At 41.0% G+C, this 20,851-nt stretch overlaps 2 protein-coding genes across 2 annotated transcripts in view; one reads left to right on the top strand and one right to left on the bottom strand.

Moving 5' to 3' along the window:
- LOC146712592 (protein NLRC3-like) overlaps positions 1-16,907 on the top strand; it is a 40,201-nt gene extending 23,294 nt beyond the window's left edge. Inside the window, exons 5-10 of the mRNA XM_085452089.1 lie at positions 462-690; positions 831-2,640; positions 3,187-3,360; positions 8,624-8,806; positions 15,718-15,764; positions 15,925-16,907. Of these exons, the coding sequence (XP_085308215.1) occupies positions 462-690; positions 831-2,640; positions 3,187-3,360; positions 8,624-8,806; positions 15,718-15,764; positions 15,925-16,451 (2,970 nt within the window). The 3' untranslated portion in view covers positions 16,452-16,907. The remainder of the gene's footprint in view (positions 1-461; positions 691-830; positions 2,641-3,186; positions 3,361-8,623; positions 8,807-15,717; positions 15,765-15,924) is intronic.
- Positions 10,839-11,448, bottom strand: LOC146712593 (uncharacterized). The gene has a single exon (XM_085452235.1). It carries the CDS (start codon positions 11,445-11,447, stop codon positions 10,839-10,841), a length of 609 nt encoding a protein of 202 aa, XP_085308361.1. The 5' UTR covers position 11,448.
- Positions 16,908-20,851: the final 3,944 nt, after the last annotated feature.

Consider the following 20,851-nt stretch of genomic DNA (forward strand, 5'->3'; position numbering starts at 1 on the left):
CTCTGTATTTTTTTTATTGGAAAGCACTTTGGTCAACCATGTTGTTCTTCATGATTCAGCATATCATTGATATAAATTGAGCAGATTTAGACTGATTGGCTGACATAGAAAAACACAGAACACTCCATGCTCTCTGTGTGTTTCTTTGTATGTCCGTGTGTGTGCATTTTTGTATGTCTGTGTTTGTTCTCTTCACCTCTTTTTAGCAGAAGTTTCAGCTTCTTCACCTGTATTAAGCTCAAAAATCAGCTTTCTTTACACATTCAAATACTATGAAAGACACTTAATCTATAGTGTTACATCATATTTTAGAAGGATCTCATGTGTTTCTATCATTTCTGCCTTGTTTGACCCATTTAGCAGAAGTCAGCCTGTTATCTACTTTGTGTGACTTAAAGCTTTGTGATACAACTGGCTTTGTTGTGGTGTGATTTGGTCATTCCTTAAGTATTCTATTCCAGCTGCTGGAGGATAACATCATCACGTTTGTGAAGAGTGAGTTGAAGAAGATCCAAGAGGTTCTGACTCCAGATGACCTAAAAGGCTTAATGAGTCAATGCAAGGATGGCAATTTATTGCAGGGTGAACATGAGGAGCCTAGTGAAAGCAGCAGAGAAGCATTTGTGAAGATCACATTGGATTTCCTGAAGATAATGAAGCAGAAGGAGTTTGCTGAGTGTCTGCTGAGAAGTGAGAATATTTCTCCAAATATTTATGGTGCTCAGTAAAGGAAAATTTTATTCTGTCTGAAGGAACAGATAAAATTACATTTACAGTATGTGCAATTAATAAATCCTTCATTGTGGTATTTTGTCTATTGGTTCATTTAGGAACCTCGCCTAGAAACTTCCAATGGTGTCAACATGAATTTAAATCTGCACTGAAGAAGAAGTTCCAGTGTGTGTTTGAGGGGATCGCTAAAGCAGGAAACCCAACCCTTCTGAATCAGATCTACACAGAGCTCTACATGACAGAGGGAGGGACTGCAGAGGTCAATGATGAACATGAGGTCAGACAGATTGAAACAGCATCCAAGAAACTAGATGGTCTAGAAGCAATAATCACAAAAGAAGACATCTTTAAAGCCTCACCTGGAAGAGATGAACCAATCAGAACAGTGCTGACAAAGGGAGTGGCTGGCATTGGGAAAACAGTCTTAACACAGAAATACAGCCTGGACTGGGTTGAAGACAAAGCCAACCAGCACATCCAGTTCATATTTCCATTCACTTTCAGAGAGCTGAATGTGCTGAAAGAGGAAAAGTTCAGCTTGGTGGGACTTGTTCATCACTTCTTTACTGAAACCAAAGAAGCAGGAATCTGCAGCTTTGAAGACTTCCAGGTTGTGTTCATCTTTGATGGTCTGGATGAGTGTCGACCTCCTCTGGACTTCCACAAAACTACAATCCTAACTGACCCTAGAAAGTCCACCTCAGTGGATGTGCTGCTGATAAACCTCATCAGGGGGAAACTGCTTCCCTCTGCTCGCCTCTGGATAACCACACGACCTGCAGCAGCCAATCAGATCCCTGCTGACTGTGTTGGCAGGGTGACAGACATCAGAGGGTTCACTGACCCACAGAAGGAGGAGTACTTCAGGAAGAGATTCAGAGATAAGAAGCAGATCAGCAGGATCATCTCCCACATCAAGACATCACGAAGCCTCCACATCATGTGTCACATCCCAGTCTTCTGCTGGATCACTGCTACAGTTCTGGAGGATGTGCTGAAAACCAGAGAGGGAGGACAGCTGCCCAAGACCCTGACTGAGATGTACATCCACTTCCTGGTGGTTCAGGCCAAAGTGAAGATGGTCAAGTATGATGGAGGAGCTGAGACAGATCCACACTGGAGTCCAGAGAGCAGGAAGATGATTGAATCTCTGGGAAAACTGGCTTTTGATCAGCTGCAGAAAGGAAACCTGATCTTCTATGAATCAGACCTGACAGAGTGTGGCATCGATATCATAGCAGCCTCAGTGTACTCAGGAGTGTTCACACAGATCTTTAAAGAGGTGAGAGGACTGTACCAGGACAAGGTGTTCTGCTTCATCCATCTGAGTGTTCAGGAGTTTCTGGCTGCTCTTCATGTCCATCTGACCTTCATCAACTCTGGACTCAATCTGCTGGAAGAACAGCAATTGACTTCCAAGACTTTTAAGCGGAGTAATTCTTTAGAGTGGCTGACTTTATTTCAGAGTGCTGTGGACAAGGCCTTACAGAGGCCAAATGGACACTTGGACTTGTTCCTCCGCTTCCTCCTAGGTCTTTCTCTGCAGACCAATCAGACTCTCCTACGAGGTCTGCTGACACAGACAGGAAGTAGCTCACAGACCAACCAGGAAACAGTCCAGTACATCAAGATGAAGCTCAGTGAAAATCTGTCTGCAGAGAAAAGCATCAATCTGTTCCACTGTCTGAGTGAACTGAAGGATCATTCTCTAGTGGAGGAGATCCAACAGTCACTGAGATCAGGAAGTCTTTCCACAGATGAACTGTCTCCTGCTCAGTGGTCAGCTCTGGTCTTCATCTTGCTCTCATCAGAAAAAGATGTGGATGTGTTTGACGTGAAGAAATACTCTGCTTCAGAGGAGGCTCTTTTGAAGCTGCTGCCAGTGGTCAAAGCCTCCAAGAAGGCTCTGTAAGTAAATATTTACTCATATTTTTTTTGTTTTTTGTTATCAGCGCAATGTATTGTTTATAGTAGCATAAATTGTTAGCGTTTCTGAAACTTTTTTGAGTGTAGCCTTTATAAAAGTATTTTCCAGACCTGTTCTACAGTGGGCCTACAGCTTTTCATTAACTACTCAAAAATGAATACAAACCAGAGCTAAAACCGCCTGTTTCACACAGAATATGAATGTGGGGTCCCATCAAGGTTGAGAATGGGATAAGTAAGGATTATTTTTGAAGTCTATCTGGCAACAACAATCATATATATTGTAATTTGAAAATTATTTATACCTGTGGCAGAGGATACTGGTCTTTTACTAAATGTTGCATGTCTAGATATAGAGGTATAATTGTGTTGTTAAGCAAATTAAAAAAGTCATCTATATATTATTTCCAGACTTGAATTTGAAGGTGTATTTATATTAATTACGTCCACATGGAAACATTTGTTTATCCCGTAGTAGGTTGAAACAAAAGGTAATTTCATTTAATCACAAATATAATTTATTTTCAGATTGTCTGGCTCTAATCTCTCGGAGAGAAGCTGTGATGATCTGTGCCCTTTTCTCATCTCCCATACCTCTACTGTGATGGAACTGGACCTAAGTAACAATGACCTGCACGATGCAGGAGTTAAACTTCTGTCTGCTGGATTAAGGAGTCCAGATTGTCCACTCAAAAAACTGAGGTCAGGATTCAGCCTTTTTCATTGATGTAAATTTAAAATCTGTATTATATCATGGCATAAACAAAAACCTTACTGAATTCTAAATTTAACTTTTATTTACATTTTTGTATCACCAGCCTCTGAATTACTGTTTGTTTTTTGTTTTTTCAATTTATTCTTGCATATTGGTGACTCTGTTTTTAAAAATGTGAATTTGGACACTCCAGCAATCATAGTTTATTATATTCCTGGGTCAAGATCAGGTGACACTGAAACAAATTTGAAACTGCAACAGGGGCCGCAGGTGCACATTCACTGTCAAAATAAAAAATGCGCACCAGATAAGAAGTTGCAACGCGCATTTGCGTACATATACCGCTTCTTTTGCATTTCAGACTCCTCCTGACATTTCTTGTTGAAGCACAGTACGTATCACTCCGCGAGGCTCCTGACTACGGTAGCCGTAATGCTCCGACAATCCATCAAGCGGTGCAGCTTTACATCCATCGTATACAATGCACTAATAAAAAAACAAATAGCAAAATGCCCTGTGGGCTGCTTGTCATTAAAAGAAGTTCATCAAATATTTACATTACATTTTGTTTATTATATTTATTTACATTACATTTACATCACCTTAGTTTGCATTAGTTTCAGACATTGAAAGCTTTCAACTATGAATACAACATATCAGAGCACTACAGGAGACAAAATTTAATTCATTACAAATCAACCAGTTTGCAACATATAAAATAAATAAATAAATAACATTTTATTTACATAGCACCTTTCTTGACAGAATCACAAAGTGCTGGACATAAGATAAAAAAATAATAAAAGGGTAAAACAGACAATATAAAACAGGCAGAAATTTAACCAAAAACAGTTTTAAAAAGGTGAGTTTTGAGTTGTTGTTTTTTTTTTTTTTAAAAACAACTACCGAGTCTTAATGTATTCTTAATGTATGAGGGAGAGAGTTCCACAGTCTCGGGGCCACAGTGGCAAAAGCTCTGTCACCCTTACTTCTCATCTTAGTTTGTTTTATAGCAAGTAAGCCCTGATCAGATGACCTCAGGGACCTGCTGTAGCAGATCGGAGATGTAGGGTGGTGCCAGTCCATGCAAGGCTCTTAATGTCAAGACCAGGATCTTAAAATGTACTCTAAATTCAACAGGAAACCAGTGTAGCTGAAATAGCAATGGTGTCACATGTGAATACTTGGAGGATTTTGTCAACATATACATAAGGATTCATTCGGTGTTATTTTGCAGTGTGAGTCAAAGAGTGACTGGTGACTGGCTGCTACAGCCAATGATGGGATTCACATTCATACAGGGAGTGCAGAATTATTAGGGAAGTTGTATTTTTGAGGAATAATTTTATTATTGAACAACAACCATGTTCTCAAGGAACCCAAAAAACTCATCAATATCAAAGCTGAATGTTTTTGGAAGTAGTTTTTAGTTTGTTTTTAGTTTTAGCTATTTTAGGGGGATATCTGTGTGTGCAGGTGACTATTACTGTGCATAATTATTAGGCAACTTAACAAAAAACAAATATATACCCATTTCAATTATTTATTTTTACCAGTGAAACCAATATAACATCTCCACATTCACAAATATACATTTCTGACATTCAAAAACAAAAACAAATCAGTGACCAATATAGCCACCTTTCTTTGCAAGGACACTCAAAAGCCTGCCATCCATGGATTCTGTCAGTGTTTTGATCTGTTCACCATCAACATTGCGTGCAGCAGCAACCACAGCCTCCCAGACACTGTTCAGAGAGGTGTACTGTTTTCCCTCCTTGTAAATCTCACATTTGATGATGGACCACAGGTTCTCAATGGGGTTCAGATCAGGTGAACAAGGAGGCCATGTCATTAGTTTTTCTTCTTTTATACCCTTTCTTGCCAGCCACGCTGTGGAGTACTTGGACGCGTGTGATGGAGCATTGTCCTGCATGAAAATCATGTTTTTCTTGAAGGATGCAGACTTCTTCCTGTACCACTGCTTGAAGAAGGTGTCTTCCAGAAACTGGCAGTAGGACTGGGAGTTGAGCTTGACTCCATCCTCAACCCGAAAAGGCCCCACAAGCTCATCTTTGATGATACCAGCCCAAACCAGTACTCCACCTCCACCTTGCTGGCGTCTGAGTGGGACTGGAGCTCTCTGCCCTTTACCAATCCAGCCACGGGCCCATCCATCTGGCCCATCAAGACTCACTCTCATTTCATCAGTCCATAAAACCTTAGAAAAACCAGTCTTGAGATGTTTCTTGGCCCAGTCTTGACGTTTCAGCTCTGTGTCTTGTTCAGTGGTGGTCGTCTTTCAGCCTTTCTTACCTTGGCCATGTCTCTGAGTATTGCACACCTTGTGCTTTTGGGCACTCCAGTGATGTTGCAGCTCTGAAATATGGCCAAACTGGTGGCATCTTGGCAGCTGCACGCTTGACTTTTCTCAGTTCATGGGCAGTTATTTTGCGCCTTGGTTTTTCCACACGCTTCTTGCGACCCTGTTGACTATTTTGAATGAAACGCTTGATTGTTCGATGATCACGCTTCAGAAGCTTTGCAATTTTGAGACTGCTGCATCCCTCTGCAAGATAACTCACTATTTTTGACTTTTCTGAGCCTGTCAAGTCCTTCTTTTGACCCATTTTGCCAAAGGAAAGGACGTTGCCTAATAATTATACACACCTGATATAGGGTGTTGATGTCATTAGACCACACCCCTTCTCATTACAGAGATGCACATCACCTAATATGCTTAATTGGTAGTAGGCTTTCGAGCCTATACAGCTTGGAGTAAGACAACATGCATGAAGAGGATGATGTGGACAAAATACTCATTTGCCTAATAATTCTTCACTCCCTGTATTTACGCAGCTAATCAATGTTGTTGACAGGCTCTGACAGCGTCCTTATGTGCCGACACCAGTGTTTTAGCTAGCAAAGTGGTGTTGCTGATGTGGAGTGAAGCTACACTATATGTGGTGTTTTTTTCCTGAGACATTTTTATGTTTACCACGGGCAGAGATGGTAAATGTGGCGTTTTATAAGGAAGGCGCTCCAAAGCACTCTCCACTCAGGATTTTGTCAACATCCTAGCTGCAGCGTTTTGCACAACCTGCAGACGATCCAGAGAACCTTTGCTTAGACACATAAACAGTGAGTTACAATAATCCAAGCACGATGAAATAAATGCATGTATAGCAATCTCCAGTTCAGAGCGAGATAAAATAGGGCTTAACTTAGCCACATTTCTTAAATGACAAAAACAAGACCAAACCAGTGATTTCACATGCCCATCCAATGTGAGAGTCAAGTCAAAAGTGACACCTCAATTCCTGATAGAGGATTTAACATGTACAGAAAGAGGACCAAGGGCTTTCACTATCTGAGATACAAATCTGTCCAGAGCGCACATGAGGACTTCAGTTTTCCCCTCGTTGAGTTGGAGGAAATTTACATTTGATGAAATCCAAGCAGTCATTTAAAAACTGAAGCTTAGATGAATCCTGGGGCTTAAAAGAGATGTACAACTGAATATCATCAGCATAACAGTGATAAGAAATGTCCTCAAAAGAGCCCATTATATGCTGGAGGGGGAGAAGATAAATTAAAAACAATAAAGGCCCCAAAACCAAACCCTCAGGGACACCACAAGTAAGGGAGGTAGAGGATGACCTAAAACCACCACAGAAAAAGATTGGTTATGTAGAGAAGAGGAGAACCACTCCAAGGCAGTACCCGATACACCAACCTAATGTTTAAGACTTTCAAGGAGGATGTGATGGTCAACAGTGTCAAAAGCCGATGTGAGGTCCAACATAAGTAGGACCGTGCATTTTCCTGCATCATTATTCATCAAAATGTCACTTGAGACCCTAAGAAGGGCTGTTTCTGTGGAGTGAGCTCTGCAAAAGCCAGACTGAAACTTATCACAAATTCTGTGTTTGTCTAGAGCCGCTATAAGTTGCTTAGCCACAACCTTTTCAAGAAGTTTAGCAATTAACAGTAATTTAGAGATGGGTCTGTAGCTGCTCCAGTGCATCACATAAAAGCATAAAATGCTTCACATTGTTAGTTAACCCTGCCTCAATGCTTAAAGTGGAAAAAGAAAAAAGAATAATAAATTTAGTGCTGTGCGTGCTGTGAATTTATAGTTTGTTTTATTAATATGGAAAAGGTTTACAGTTGACAGTTTAGCTGGCTGTGTGTTTTATTGCCTTGTCTTATATATAATTAACATGTTTGACTTGTGGTAAAAGATCATGCCATGTCATTTAAAACTTGTGATTTAATTTAAGGAAAAGATAGAAAAATACACATTCCTGCTTTCTTTGGCCTCAGAGTCGTGGCTTTCATCTTGAAAGGTTTGTTCAAACTGTAAAGTTCATCTAAAATAAAAAGACCAATTAAAGTATTACGACTAATGATAAGCAGGTCTTTTGAAACAGGAGTGCTGCATCGCAGCTCATTACTCACTCGCCCTGGGGCACTGATACACAGAGAGATGTTTCAGGCTTTCTGGAGAGCAGTGTGATGGAGGTTGTGGACTAATGCTGGCCATATTCTCTAGCTTTTCAGCCCATAAAACAAAAACACACAGCCATTCATTCATTTACAGTTAAAATGCTTAAATTACAGACTTTTAAAGCTGTTTACCCTCTGATACTCTGATGAAAAATCTTTATTTCAGCAGCTCTTCCACCTGAATCTTCAGGTTTGATTCCTGACTGTATTCTGAAGGGTTTTACAGAGCTGTTTGTTTTATTTATAAATCATTTTACGAACTTAATATGTACAAATGCACTGTCTCTAGCTGAAAATATGAAATAACCATTTTGACTTCATTTAACTGGTTCAGTGAATTGGAGCCCATAGGAGAGTGACAAAACCTGCGAGATGTTGACTTTCAGCACCCAAAACCATTTAGGTGTATGTCCCGTTAGGTGAACAGGGGAGATCATTGCTTTGTGTTTACATCTTTTTGTGGAATCTTTGCTTTTTGATAAAGCTTATAGTTAGAGATGGATCAGGTGACCCTGGACCATCCCTTAGTTATGCTCCCCTCTTTTCACTCCTGATGCGTTTATGTGCCATGCTTTCTCTCTAATATTGTAGGCTGTTACCTTACACTGTTAAACAGCTTGAGATGATTGTTGTTGTCTGTTGGAATTGTCCTTTATAAAGTTAAATTGAATGGATAGATGTTATATGTGACAAAGAGAAGATGATTGTTGACAGATGGATTGTTGTTTTGTGTGTCTGCAGTCTGTCAGGCTGTCTGATCACACAGGAAGGCTGTACTTCTCTGGCCTCAGCTCTGAGCTCCAACCCTTCCCATCTGACAGAGCTGGACCTGAGCTACAATCATCCAGGAGACTCAGGAGACTCAGGAATTAAGCTGCTGTCGGCTGGAGTGAAGGATCCAGGCTGGAGACTGGACACTCTCAGGTATGGAGAGAATGTCTGATAGAGGAGGAAGAGCTGGAAACATTTCCTGTGTCCTTCACTCACTGTTGGTTCATGTGACATGATTCATGTTTAAGGTCTCTAGGGAGAACATCTCCAGGTAAAATTTAGTTATCTTAGCACTGTTCCCTCTACGCTGCGAGCCTGCGCAAATACGCACTGCTGGCACAGAAAAGCTGCTGAAATTTAAATGTATACATAAGGATTCATTCGGTGTTATTTTGCAGTGTGAGTCAAAGAGTGACTGGTGACTGGCTGCTCCAGCCAATGATGCGATTCACATTCCTATTTACACAGCTAATCAATGTCGTTGACAGGCTCTGACAGCGTCCTTATGTGCCAACACTAGTGTTTTAGCTAGCAAAGTGGTGTGGCTGATGTGGAGTGAAGCTACACTAATGACAACATGTACAAGCATTGGAGATGTGAGCAGGACAGATAGGAAAAAAAATTAAGGTGAAGTTTGAGTTCTCAGTCAGATTTGTGCTCATCTAATGTCATTTATTTACAATTTTCATTTGTGGATATTGATCATTAAATACTGTCACTGGTTCATGAGTAGCAGAAATGCAAATAATCGTGTCATTATGAGTGATGGGAATAACGGCCATTACTTTTTTTCAGTAACTAGTGATCTCAATAATCTCTATTTCTGTAGTTACATCGCTGTTACTAACAAGAAAATGTGGTGTGGACTCGTTGCTCTTTTTCTAATCACAGATGGTTGAAGCTACCTTCAGCTTAACAGGAGCTGGGGGGTCGGGCGCAATCACACAAGTGTTCCTGATTGGCTGAGGAAGAATAAAGTAAACCAATTTCATGATCAATTTAAGATGTGTTGTGGAAGTTTACCATTAAATAAAGCCTGCAGACGAGCGGTAGCTAACATTCTTGAATCAAAACACAACAGACAACCAAGTTGGTGGAGCCCCTGCATGACTGCGGGGCAGACGGTCAGCAGAGTCTCCCTGAGCCTAGCATGGCTCTCAGTTAAATACCTTCTCCAGGAACAAAAGGCAGTACACAGCTGTTTCACACTCCCTTGCTACCTCCCAGAGTCCTCGAAGAGACAAAAGATTCTTCCTGTGGAGCTGTCTGCTTCCCCCAACTTCCTTACTAGACCCCCACCATTTGTCTTACTGTATGAGTGTGAGACATGTTAAAATCCAGTGGCACCAAGGCATTATACGGTAAAATAATGTGATTAATACACAAGTAAAAGAAATTCCTATACAGATGACATAAAAACAAGATGTTATGTCAACCCAAGACAACCTGAGTCTCCCTTTATATGTTAAAAGTGTGGACTTCGACTATATCAGAATCAGAATACTTTATTCATCCCGAGGGAAATTAGGGGTTACAGCAGGCAGCACGCTAATGGCGCATGCGCACTCACAAAGGAACCTTCTGACCAACTTTACACAAACATCACATTGGGCAGACATGTCAGAAGGTAGGCTGATAGGAAAAAAAACAACGAAAATACACTACATGAGGTAAGAGGAGGAGGAAAAAAACTCCACTCAGACTGAGCTCCTAGTGGGAGAACAGTTTGATAACAGAAAAAACACCTCAGCACAAAAGCACATGACTATCAATACACCATAGAAACACGAGACAAGCAACAGGGGCGGGTAAAGGGTAAGAGAGAGCCGGCGTAGACAGCGCATCCGGTCCTGCAGCATCTGTGCTGGTCCAGTTGACTGCTATCTTCCCCGGTAGGGCACAAGCATCGAAGGCGTTGGAAAGGGAGGGGGATGAGTGAGTGCTTATCAGTGTAAGTGTGTGTGCGTGTCCATAGTTTAGCTGAGACAGTGTCCTTCGGCCTATCAGGCTAAGTAAACAGTCCTCCAGCCAATCCAGGTGTCCTTCGTGGGATGGGAAGAATAGTCATCACACAGTCGTTATCAGGGAGTTGTTTTGGTGGGCTCCAGCCTTGGGCCTGCAGCTGGGGCCGTGGTGTCCAAATGTTGAATATTGTTGATTTCTACCTTTGTGAGCAGCTCGAATTCTAGCACTCCGAGACTGGTCTCTCGATCTCCCGTTGAAGAGCTGCGAACCTCCCCATGATGGTATCAAACTTCTGTTCTGTGGTGTTGTCAGTCTTTTGATTCTGAGACCTCACAACTGCAGTGATCCGTTCCGCGATGTTTTCCAACTGTCGCTCAAGGGTGTCATTTTGAGCAGGCCTCTCTCTGATGTTTCCCCTCATACGCTCAGTGGTGTTGTTTTGAGCCTTCACAGCAGCTGTAAGCGTCTCCAAGGTGTTGACCATATTACGTTCGTTGTGAGAGGTCGCACCTCGTCCCGTCGCTTCGAATCCAGCGGGCACCCTTGGGGGGGTTTGAACAGCCGGTTCCGCTTTCTTATTTCTCTGATAAACCAGGGCTAAGCCAACGCCGATCAGCATGAACCCTGTTATCATGGTTCCAAATAGGTAGATATCTTCAGCGTCCTCGATCGACAGTCCCGCCAGGCACACGGTCCTCCAGTTCTGCCACCCGTCCATCGTGTAACCGGCAGGGAAAGTCCCTCCAGGGCACTCAGGCTCTCCCGAGCCCCGACTTCTCGTTGAGAAAAGGGTGTCAATAGCACTCAGAGACCAGTTGATCAAATCCATAATTCTCTGTTAGGTTTTAGAGAACGACAGTGAGAGACTGTTCCAGGGAAAGTAAATTCACACAAGACAAGACAAGGACATAGAGGCGAAGCAGGGAAGATAAGGGTGAGGAGGAGAGGAGAAAGTGCGACCGCCTTCGCTGAGAGCTCAAGAAGGTACTTCAATAGCAGTTTTTAAATTGTGTTGACAGGCTACGTAAACCCAGAGTTATGATTAAAAAAAAAAGTGATGTTTTTTCCTGAGACATTTGTTTACCACGGGCAGAAATGGTAAATGTGGCGTTTTATAAGGAAAGCGCTCCAAAGCACTCTCCACTCTACAAATGAGCAAAAACACAAATCAAAAAAACCCCACCCTTTCCTATTGACGGAAAAATGTACCATGTTGACCAATCAAAAAAATGAAATGGCACCATAGCATTTGGTTGTTTAGAAAGAGGGGAAAGTTTTGGGAGTGACAGTGGCGAGAGAGCAGAAAAGAGAGAGTTTTGAGATGAGAGACTTGTGACGTTTGGCATGTTTGGAATCTACAGTTAGTGTGTAGTGTAGTCGATAGTTTTGTTGTGTGTGTCAGAACGATGAGGCGACTGATGAATGTTACAGGTGCTGCCAAAAGTGGCTGCACGTATCAGGCTTGTGGTGTTCTCCTTTATCTCATAGTGGACAGAAATAATTTGTGTGGCATCAAATTTGATGCAGAACGCCTGATTTTTCTTTAATAAGAACTATAATTAATTATTGTCAAGTGTTCTGTCTGTGAGGTGCCCACACTTGAAAAAGACCAGACTTTGGGTTTCACTCACTTTATTTTGACCAGCTAGTTAGATAGCAGGTGAAAAACCTTTCAACACAAAAAAGAACATTTAATTAATCATTCAGATAAACTAAAGGCATTATACAGAAGACAAATGAAATAACAAAAATATATACACTTCAGTAAAGCCACTTAACATAGCTAAAGCTAAATACTTTTGTCTAAACTATCATTTAACCCAGTTTAAGTTAGTTTTACATTCATTGGTTTTTAATCACAGAGCTGAGTAACTTCAAACAACGAAGATGAAAAACTGTTTCTTAAATACACAAAATGTGTCTACCTTGCATTTTTACACTTTTTATAACAATTACATTTTTAAAGTATACATTTTAGAGTTTGCAAATATTTTAATAGAGACTTTAACCAAGGATTTTCTTTTACAAAGAATTATTTTCCTTAAATTAAACCAAACATATTTACACTAGTTTTAAGATTTAACCAAGGATTTGGCTAACTATTTTTAGTATTAATAAAATAAATATGTGGGAAACACTATCTACATAAACAATTTATTCAAACTTAAACATTCATTTTAATATCAATATAATTTTTTAAACTTAAATGCAGTAACTATTTCCCAAAGCATAAATACATTTCCACAATTGAGCTTCCATAGTTCACCAACATATAAGCAGCAAATATGACTCCAAGAGCTTACCGATAGCCCGTCTAGCTCAAAGTCTTCCTCACAGTGGAAAGTGGATTGTGCTTGGTTTGCTGTCCTCTCAGTATGTCATACCCAGGTCAAATGACTGCTGCATGCATTTTAAGGTCTACTAGGCACGCCAGGCCTTGATTGCTCTAATTCAGCTCACCTGGCGGAGCAGTGCGCACCAGGCCACGCTTAGCTGTAGATTGCACACAAGGTCTAATCAGCAGCCATGCGCAAGCAGCCGTTTGATGACTCGCCATGAAAATCTTATTGCTTCTCATTCTGTCATACATTGTCTGATCTGGTCCAAAGAGCACACATATGATAAGGCTCCACCCCTGAACATATTTCAACTACCATATTTGACATCAGGGAGAGCGCCACCTAGTAGGAACAGGAAATGTCATGTTTTACACTTTGGGGTACAGTATTGTGATGGGTGACATCTGCAGCCTCAAATTTCTCCAGGAAAGCCTTAAGCAGTTGGTCTTGGGTTACAGTGAAAACTGTGAATTTTCGCGTAAGGGTGTGACCCCAGAAGCATGGCGAACTTTCATGTCTCGCCATGAAGAAACAAGTTAGTATAACTCAATGAAATCCAGTCTGATCAGTACCAGACTTTACAGGCATGATGTCAGACCTGCCCTGAACAGATTGATGTGCCCATCGTCAGGAATATGCAGAGCGCCACCTAGTGGCAACAGGAAATGTCATGGCTTTCACTTTGTTGTACTGATTTCACAGGTTCATCGTGGACACCTCAAAAGTGGTGAACATGAGTCCCTCGTGATGCTTCAGTGCGAAAATTGTGACTTTAAACTGAACGGCGCAACCTAGTGACAACACGGTTCACCATGAAAGATGAAGTCGCTTTTAAGGGGCTTGGAAAGTTTAAAAAGTCTTGAAATTTGGCGCACACCTCCAATGTGATGAAAGCTTTCTTGTTATTTGATCATTTTCATTGAATAGCGTGAAATGGCTCCACAGCGCTCCCTACAAAATTTCAAAACATCAGCCCCTGCTCTGTGTTTTATCTATGAGTCTGAAACCTGGTAAGCTTATGGAAGATATTAAGATGTAGAAAAAAGTCTCTTGGAGCAATATCCCAAATCCAACAGGAAGGCAGCCATTTTAAAATTAATGTGTAATTATGGCGACATTTTCCCCTCTTTTCAGGCACCGTTCTTTGACGAACTCCTCCAAGGGATTTCATCAGATTGACCCGATCTCCAGTGTGTGGAATCTAAAGACCTTTGTGATGTTAAATTGCGAAGCTTTTTACGTTCAGGGAAACGGGGTGGTCATGGCGCCACGTGGAGTTTCAATCACTCGCCAAAAAGCAGTAATCTGCTGTCACTCAAAAACACAATGTCCAATCTCTCCCAAAGGTCGCAGGCGTGATGAGACTCGAGCTCGGAAATGTTTGTTATGCCATTTGTCAGTAATGGTCAGAGCACCACCTAGTGGGACGACTATAATCATGATTGAATGAGATGAAATGTTAGCTGGTGGGTAAATGCATGAATTCCATCAATGTGACATCAGATCGGACGTGCTGGTTTTAGGTGTTGAGCGTGGCTCGACGCGATGGGGGTGCGAGGGCCCTCATAACGCTGCTTGCAGCTTTAATTAAGTTTGTATTACCAAAATAAGAGATGCTGCTGTTGTTCATTTGATTATATGCAACATTGTATGCTAGCAAACAGCAGTCACCGCTTAATATTTGTTTTATTTTGATGGAATAGATTAAATATTGTAACGTGAATGATTTTCTATTTCCCAGTTTCTCTTCACTGAGTTGTCAGTGATGTGACAATAACTCAGACTGGAAGTAATCTTCTGATTCTGACAAATGAACTTTCAGATTATCAGAGGACAGAAGGAGACTGACAGGTGACTCAGTGATGTCAGCTTACAGCAGAATGATTCAGTGCACTAACATGAGGATCAAATCAAATCACTTTTATTGTCACATCACATGTGCAGGCACACTGGCACAGCACATGCGAGTGAAATTCTTGTGTGCGAGCCCCACAAGCAACAGAGATGTGCAAACACAACAACACAAACGAGCAAAATACAAGAATGGCCAACCTGAAACTAATAAATATATGTACAATATATAATAGTGTATGCATTTCTGGATGTGTATACTAAATATTTTCCTGCGTGTGTGTGTGTGTGTGTGTGTGTGTGTGTGTGTGTGTGTATACACATTTTTACAAATTAAATAGTAAAAAAATAATAATAAAATATATAAAGTATACAGAGTCTTTGCTGAGGAAATACACTGGTCCCTTAATAGTTTCAACATGAAATATTCAAAAACAAATATATGGTCCACTGTTTATGTGACAGAGGCAGAAATTTCTCTGTGTGCATGTGGAGAAATCTGCTGTTAAATCAGAACATAAACAGGTTTCAGGTGGCATTAACGCACATGAAAACAATGCTCCACTCATTCAGAGGTCAGAGATCATGTACAGTAACCACACTGACACCAAAAGGAGAAAAAAAGCTGGCAGGGAGGTGTCAATTCCAGCTAAACAGAAGAGGAATGTATAGATAATGAATGTGACAGTTTGAATCAGTCACATTTCATTCATCACACTGGTGCACCAACAGATCCAGGATCAGTGCAAATCATCAGCAGTTTGATCCACATATGGATTGAAGTGTATTTGTGAAAATGTTGGACTGTTCCTTTATCAGTGTCTAACAGTGTGTGTATGAGAGCCATGTAATGTCCATGTGTGCATGCTGAAAGAGACTGTGCTGGTCTGACCCCCCTCCTCCTTTCAGGGTGGAGCCTGCTGGAGAACGATGGCTGACACCAGGTCTGAGGAAGTGTAAGTGTGTTTTTAATGTGATTCATGAAAACAAAGCAGCACACATTCAACCATCTTCATCATTCACATCTCTGATGTCAGGAGTCATCATCAAAGTGTCAATCAATGAACAGATGATGGATCAATAACTGCAGCTGGATTGTGTTTGTTCTCTCATCAGATTCCTGTCAACTCACAATCGACACAAACACAGTTCACACAAACCTCCAACTGTCTGACAACAACAGGAATGTGACACGTGCGGAGGTTCAGTCATATCCTGATCATCCAGACAGATTTGATGCTCATCCTCAGCTGCTGTGTAGAGATGGTCTGACTGGTCGCTGTTACTGGGAGGTCGAGTGGAGAGGAAAGGTTTATATATCAGTGAGTTACAGAAGCATCAGAAGGAAAGGAGACAGTGATGACTGTATGTTTGGATGGAATGATCAGTCCTGGAGTGTGAGGTGCTGCAATGGTGGTGCTCATTCTGTCTGGCACAATAGTAAAAAACAATCCATCCCCTCCTCTGTCTCTAACAGAGTAGCAGTGTATGTGGACTGTCCTGCTGGCACTCTGTCCTTCTACAGAGTCTCCTCTGACACTCTGATCCACCTCCACACCTTCAACACCACATTCACTGAAACTCTTTATCCTGGGTTTTCAATATGGTCTGATCCTCCTGATTCCTCAGTGACTCTGTGCTGAGTGGAGTGTAAAGAGTGTCTCCTGTTACAGAAACACTCTGACTGTTGAACAGATAGTTCAGTCTGTACATATCTGTCTCTTTCACTCAGAAACATGTTTTCAGATTCATGGATTCAATCAGTTGATGTTTGAAACTGTTCTAAATGATTCCTTGTAAACTTCTTCCTCTTCAGTCCTTAAAGATGGAAGCTCCCATTATTCCAGAATCCACATGTTTGTTTGTTTTTTGTCTTTTTCTACTCAAAGCTTCACAGTGAATATCAGTATGTTTCTCTGAAGCTCAGTTCACAACCAGCTCCTCTGCATTTTCAACAAGTCTGAGCTCATTAAAATGAATCCAAATGTTTCATTTCTCTTTCTTAATGGGATGTTTCCATCATGGCTGAATAAGTGGACATCCAATAGTACTCAGTATATCAAATATTAAAGATATTCAGAGCCATACAGAGGTAAAGGGATGGGGGGGGGGATGGTGGGAGGGATTCATGTCATGATTCATGACGTGTTCTGTTTTTTGTTTTGCTCACTTTTTTGAGCTCTTGGTTTGTTTGTTGGTGTTTTTTTTTTTTTTTTTTTTTGGGGGGGGGGGGGGGTTCCTTGTCATAATTCTTTCTGTAATTACCAATGTCATTATGTTGTTGTTGTTGTTGTTGTTGTTGTTGTTGTTGTTGTTGTTGTTGTTGTTGTTGTTGTTGTTATTATTATTATTATTATTATTATTATTATTATTATTATTATTATTACTTTGTGTGTTTGGTTTTCGGATGTCTGAGGTTATCCTTGAAAGGCATGGATACAAGAGTGTGCACCTGGGAGTGCTTCTGTGGTCACAATGGCCTGCCATGTCGTGGTTAGTTGTAGATGTTTGCTCTGTGCCATGGTTGTAAGTTTTTTGTTTGTTTTGTCTGTTTCCCAATTTAAATGAAAATGAAATGAAAAGAAAATAAATCTTATAAAAAAAGACATTCAGCATCTCTCATGTTTCTGTTATTCTATAAAAACAGCTGCTGTTAAAAGCTGATCCAATTAAAGAAACATGAACTTCCATATTGATTAGATCAATACGTACAGCTCTGATGTCACTAAAATCTCCTTGAACTCTTCATTGATGGTGATTTGTGGTCCTCTGCTGGTGAGAAGATGAACTGCATGATGTCGGTTTAATGAGCACAGGTGAAGTGTTTTTAAATCTGCTTTTTCCAATTGTTCAGGGTCCTGCTCAAGGAAACAGCTTCAACAAACTCTGGCTTTCAAAATAAGACCTCAGTCTGAGTTTTTAAAAAAGCTCTTAATTTGGAGGGAGCTGACATTTAATATTCATGTTATCAGTCCATCAATGGGCTTTATTAGCAGTTATCAGTCCATCAATGGGCTTTATTAGCAGTTATCAGCTTCATAGCTGTGGCTGAGATTGGCCCTCCTGCACCTGCTAGCAGGCTTAGTACGTCGTTTTCTCCAATCGGTGAGCCGGATCGCTGCGTCTCTGTTGGAAGGACGACTATGAATCCAGATCCAGTACAGACAGACTCCAGTTCACTTCACAATGAGATGGGCGCATAGCAGTTGCGAGAGCAAGTGGGGTCAAGCGAAGGAACGGCGTTTGTCTGGTTCTCTCCTCTCCCGTGCACGAGAAACATAAAGAACTTTGCCTATTTCATGTCTTGCTTTGCTGTCCAATTATATTGTCTTCAACGTTCCAGCGAATAGGTTCAAGCTACAAACCTATCACCAGCTTCTGAAAGTTATTCTTTTGCCACGAGCATCATCTGTATGATGGAAGCCTGGAAATATCTTCAAAGCACACCATGAGAGCGTTAATAACGTTACTAATGTTCAGTTACACTTTACTAGGTCACATCTGTGACACACGTCACTTAAATAAAGAAGTAAATATTGGCTCTGTTTCATCTGCTGGGCCCAAAAGTGACTCCCCATATTTAAACTGCTATGAATAACTTGTTGGTCTATAATATGTGAAACATGTGTCAAATGTCTCCATCATGAAAGATATCAGGTCATCTTGAGCCACAAAAACATTCCTAACGTGAGGTAGAAGCTGGATTCAGTTTGTTGCAGACGTTTATATATCCGATATTTATCCAGTTAAAGTCACATTGAAATTCAAAAATGTCTCTTCAAGAGGAGCAGAAGCTGCAACAAATATAACAACAGTTATTTAAGGCTGTTTTAAACGGCCACAAAGGAGCAGATTGGTTATAATGCAGCTGCTTCAGAGGAATAAAGATACTTGAAAAACTGTTTTTATTTCATGTGTAACACCTTTCAATGATGTGTTGACTAAAGTCTATTGACCAGTATAAGTAAAGACATCACACACACACACATGGAAACACTGAAACCTGTTTTTGGTGCAGCAGCGGTCCCAGCTGCTCGCCTTTATCTAGACTGGGTCGGCTGCTGATCTCAATATAATCAATGTTTAAAGTTCTCAGTGTTTCTGTGTTGCTGCGTATAGGATCTCCCAGCATCATCAGCTGTGCTGTCCAATCATTGTGTGCGAGGTTACCCTTATAGTGCGATGTGTGTTTGCACAAAGAGAAGCATGTGTGTCAAATATAAATAAGCACAGAACAGAAACAGCTGCTCGTTTCTTCTGTTTAGAGTCAAGTTAGTGTTTTGTGTCTTTGTTTGAGGCCTGATGTCGAGCAGAGGTGTGTGTAACTGCACTGGTCTGTTATATGTGTGAAGTGTGTGCTTCTCTTCAGCATCATCTTTGTCACTGCTGATTCCTTTGTGTCATCATGTGTTGAGAAGAGAGAACAGTTATAACGGAGGAGCAAAAGGAAGCCCTGAAATCTGCATCAACAAGGAAGTGTTGGCTCACCAGTGATCCCAGCAGAGCCACTGGTTTGGCTCCAGTTGTTCTAGATTCAATGATGTTGTTGCTACAGATACATGTCAGCATCTTTATTGTAGTAAAGTCTTGTAATGTGAAGATAGAAACAAGGCAGCAAACAGCTCCATGATCTGATCTTAATGATGTTGTTTTTATTCCTGTCTGTCAGAACTGGATTGGAAACTATCAAAGGTCTAAAAACAGCCTCGACCCTCCCACAGAGCAAACTTTACACACGTCATCTTTCAGCTACAATCTTTGTTGCAGGGATCTTCTGCCAAACAAGGCTGAGAGAAGATTCCTTACAGCTGTCATGTTGATGCTGTTTCAGTTTTTGGGCAAACACACTCATATATTAGGGCTGATATCAGGGCTGCACAAGTTCTTTGTGTTTGTGATCATGAATAATAGAAGTGTGCCTGTTGAAGATCATGTTTCTACATTATTATATGTCCTGTTATTGTTCTGTGTTATATTCAGCTTTCAGCATCCTTTCCCAGCCCCCTGTTACACCATCCATACAAAGCCAATCTGACTGTGAGCCAATGTGTTTGTTTGTGTTGGATCAATAGATTTGACAGACTTGGTTCATCCAGAGGGAAACAGTCCAAATTCAGATCTAATGAAATGATGGAGGCTGTTTCCTACCACGGTGCTAATGTGTGACTAACAAGGCTCATGGTCTCCAGCAGACAAGCGCCTGGAATGAGGTGAGCTGAGTGTTGCTTTGGTGGGTCTGTGCCCACGTCATGCATCAGGATTCATATTGACAATAGTTCATATCTCTGTTCTTCAGCCTTCATCACAAAGCTGTGAAGGAAAAACAAACATCTAACAGGATGTGATGGATGCAAAGTCCACTGAGCTCTTTGTCATTTACAAACTTGTCCAACCAACAAGAGCACAGATGAAAAACACAGTGACAGTCAAAGGATTTTGCCATATATGAGCATAGATGACTTTCATATAGATTTTCAATGCAGGCTTTTGGTGAGCCGCTGGGTTCTGTCTAATAATCATCTCAGCATTTGACAATAGAACAGCTCTTTATTAGCTCTTCATTTATTGTTATTGGACATGAAACAAGGAAGCTGTTTCTCATTGGATGTTAGTTTCATGTTCATCGGGATCATTTTCTAAAGAGCTGATATTGAGACCATTTACTGCACTGGCTGCACATCCTGTCTACATTTCTCTGTGTGTGCTGTGTTTGTCTTTCATGTTTCTCCATATTGACACAAACAGTGAACAGCAGTAGATCTACTCTTCATCTGTTTTAGGCCCAGTGAAAGATATGAAGCAGAAATGGTGTCATCAGGAGAAGAAGAGGAGAACAAGTCCGGCGAGGAGGCAGCAGCTCTTAAAGATGAAACAGCAGCTCAGCCCTGAGCTCAGAGAGCTGCACATGAAAAGGCTCCTCAAGCAGATCATGTCAGAGGTTTGTCATCAACAGGAGGAACTGTTCACATCATAGGATGAAGATGCTGTCAGCTGGATGAAGAAGGTTATTTAATGGCAAACGTTCACATTGAAGTCAAATTGT

Source organism: Copadichromis virginalis, linkage group LG3 (genome assembly GCF_057382275.1).
Source record: "Copadichromis virginalis isolate Kocher_CV1m ecotype Utaka linkage group LG3, C_Virginalis_male_GT1.1, whole genome shotgun sequence".
Lineage (NCBI taxonomy): Eukaryota > Metazoa > Chordata > Actinopteri > Cichliformes > Cichlidae > Copadichromis > Copadichromis virginalis.

Coding starts and splice junctions, on each gene's coding strand:
- LOC146712593 (XM_085452235.1), bottom strand. CDS start 11,447: ATGGATTTGATCAACTGGTCTCTGAGTGCTATTGACACCCTTTTCTCA.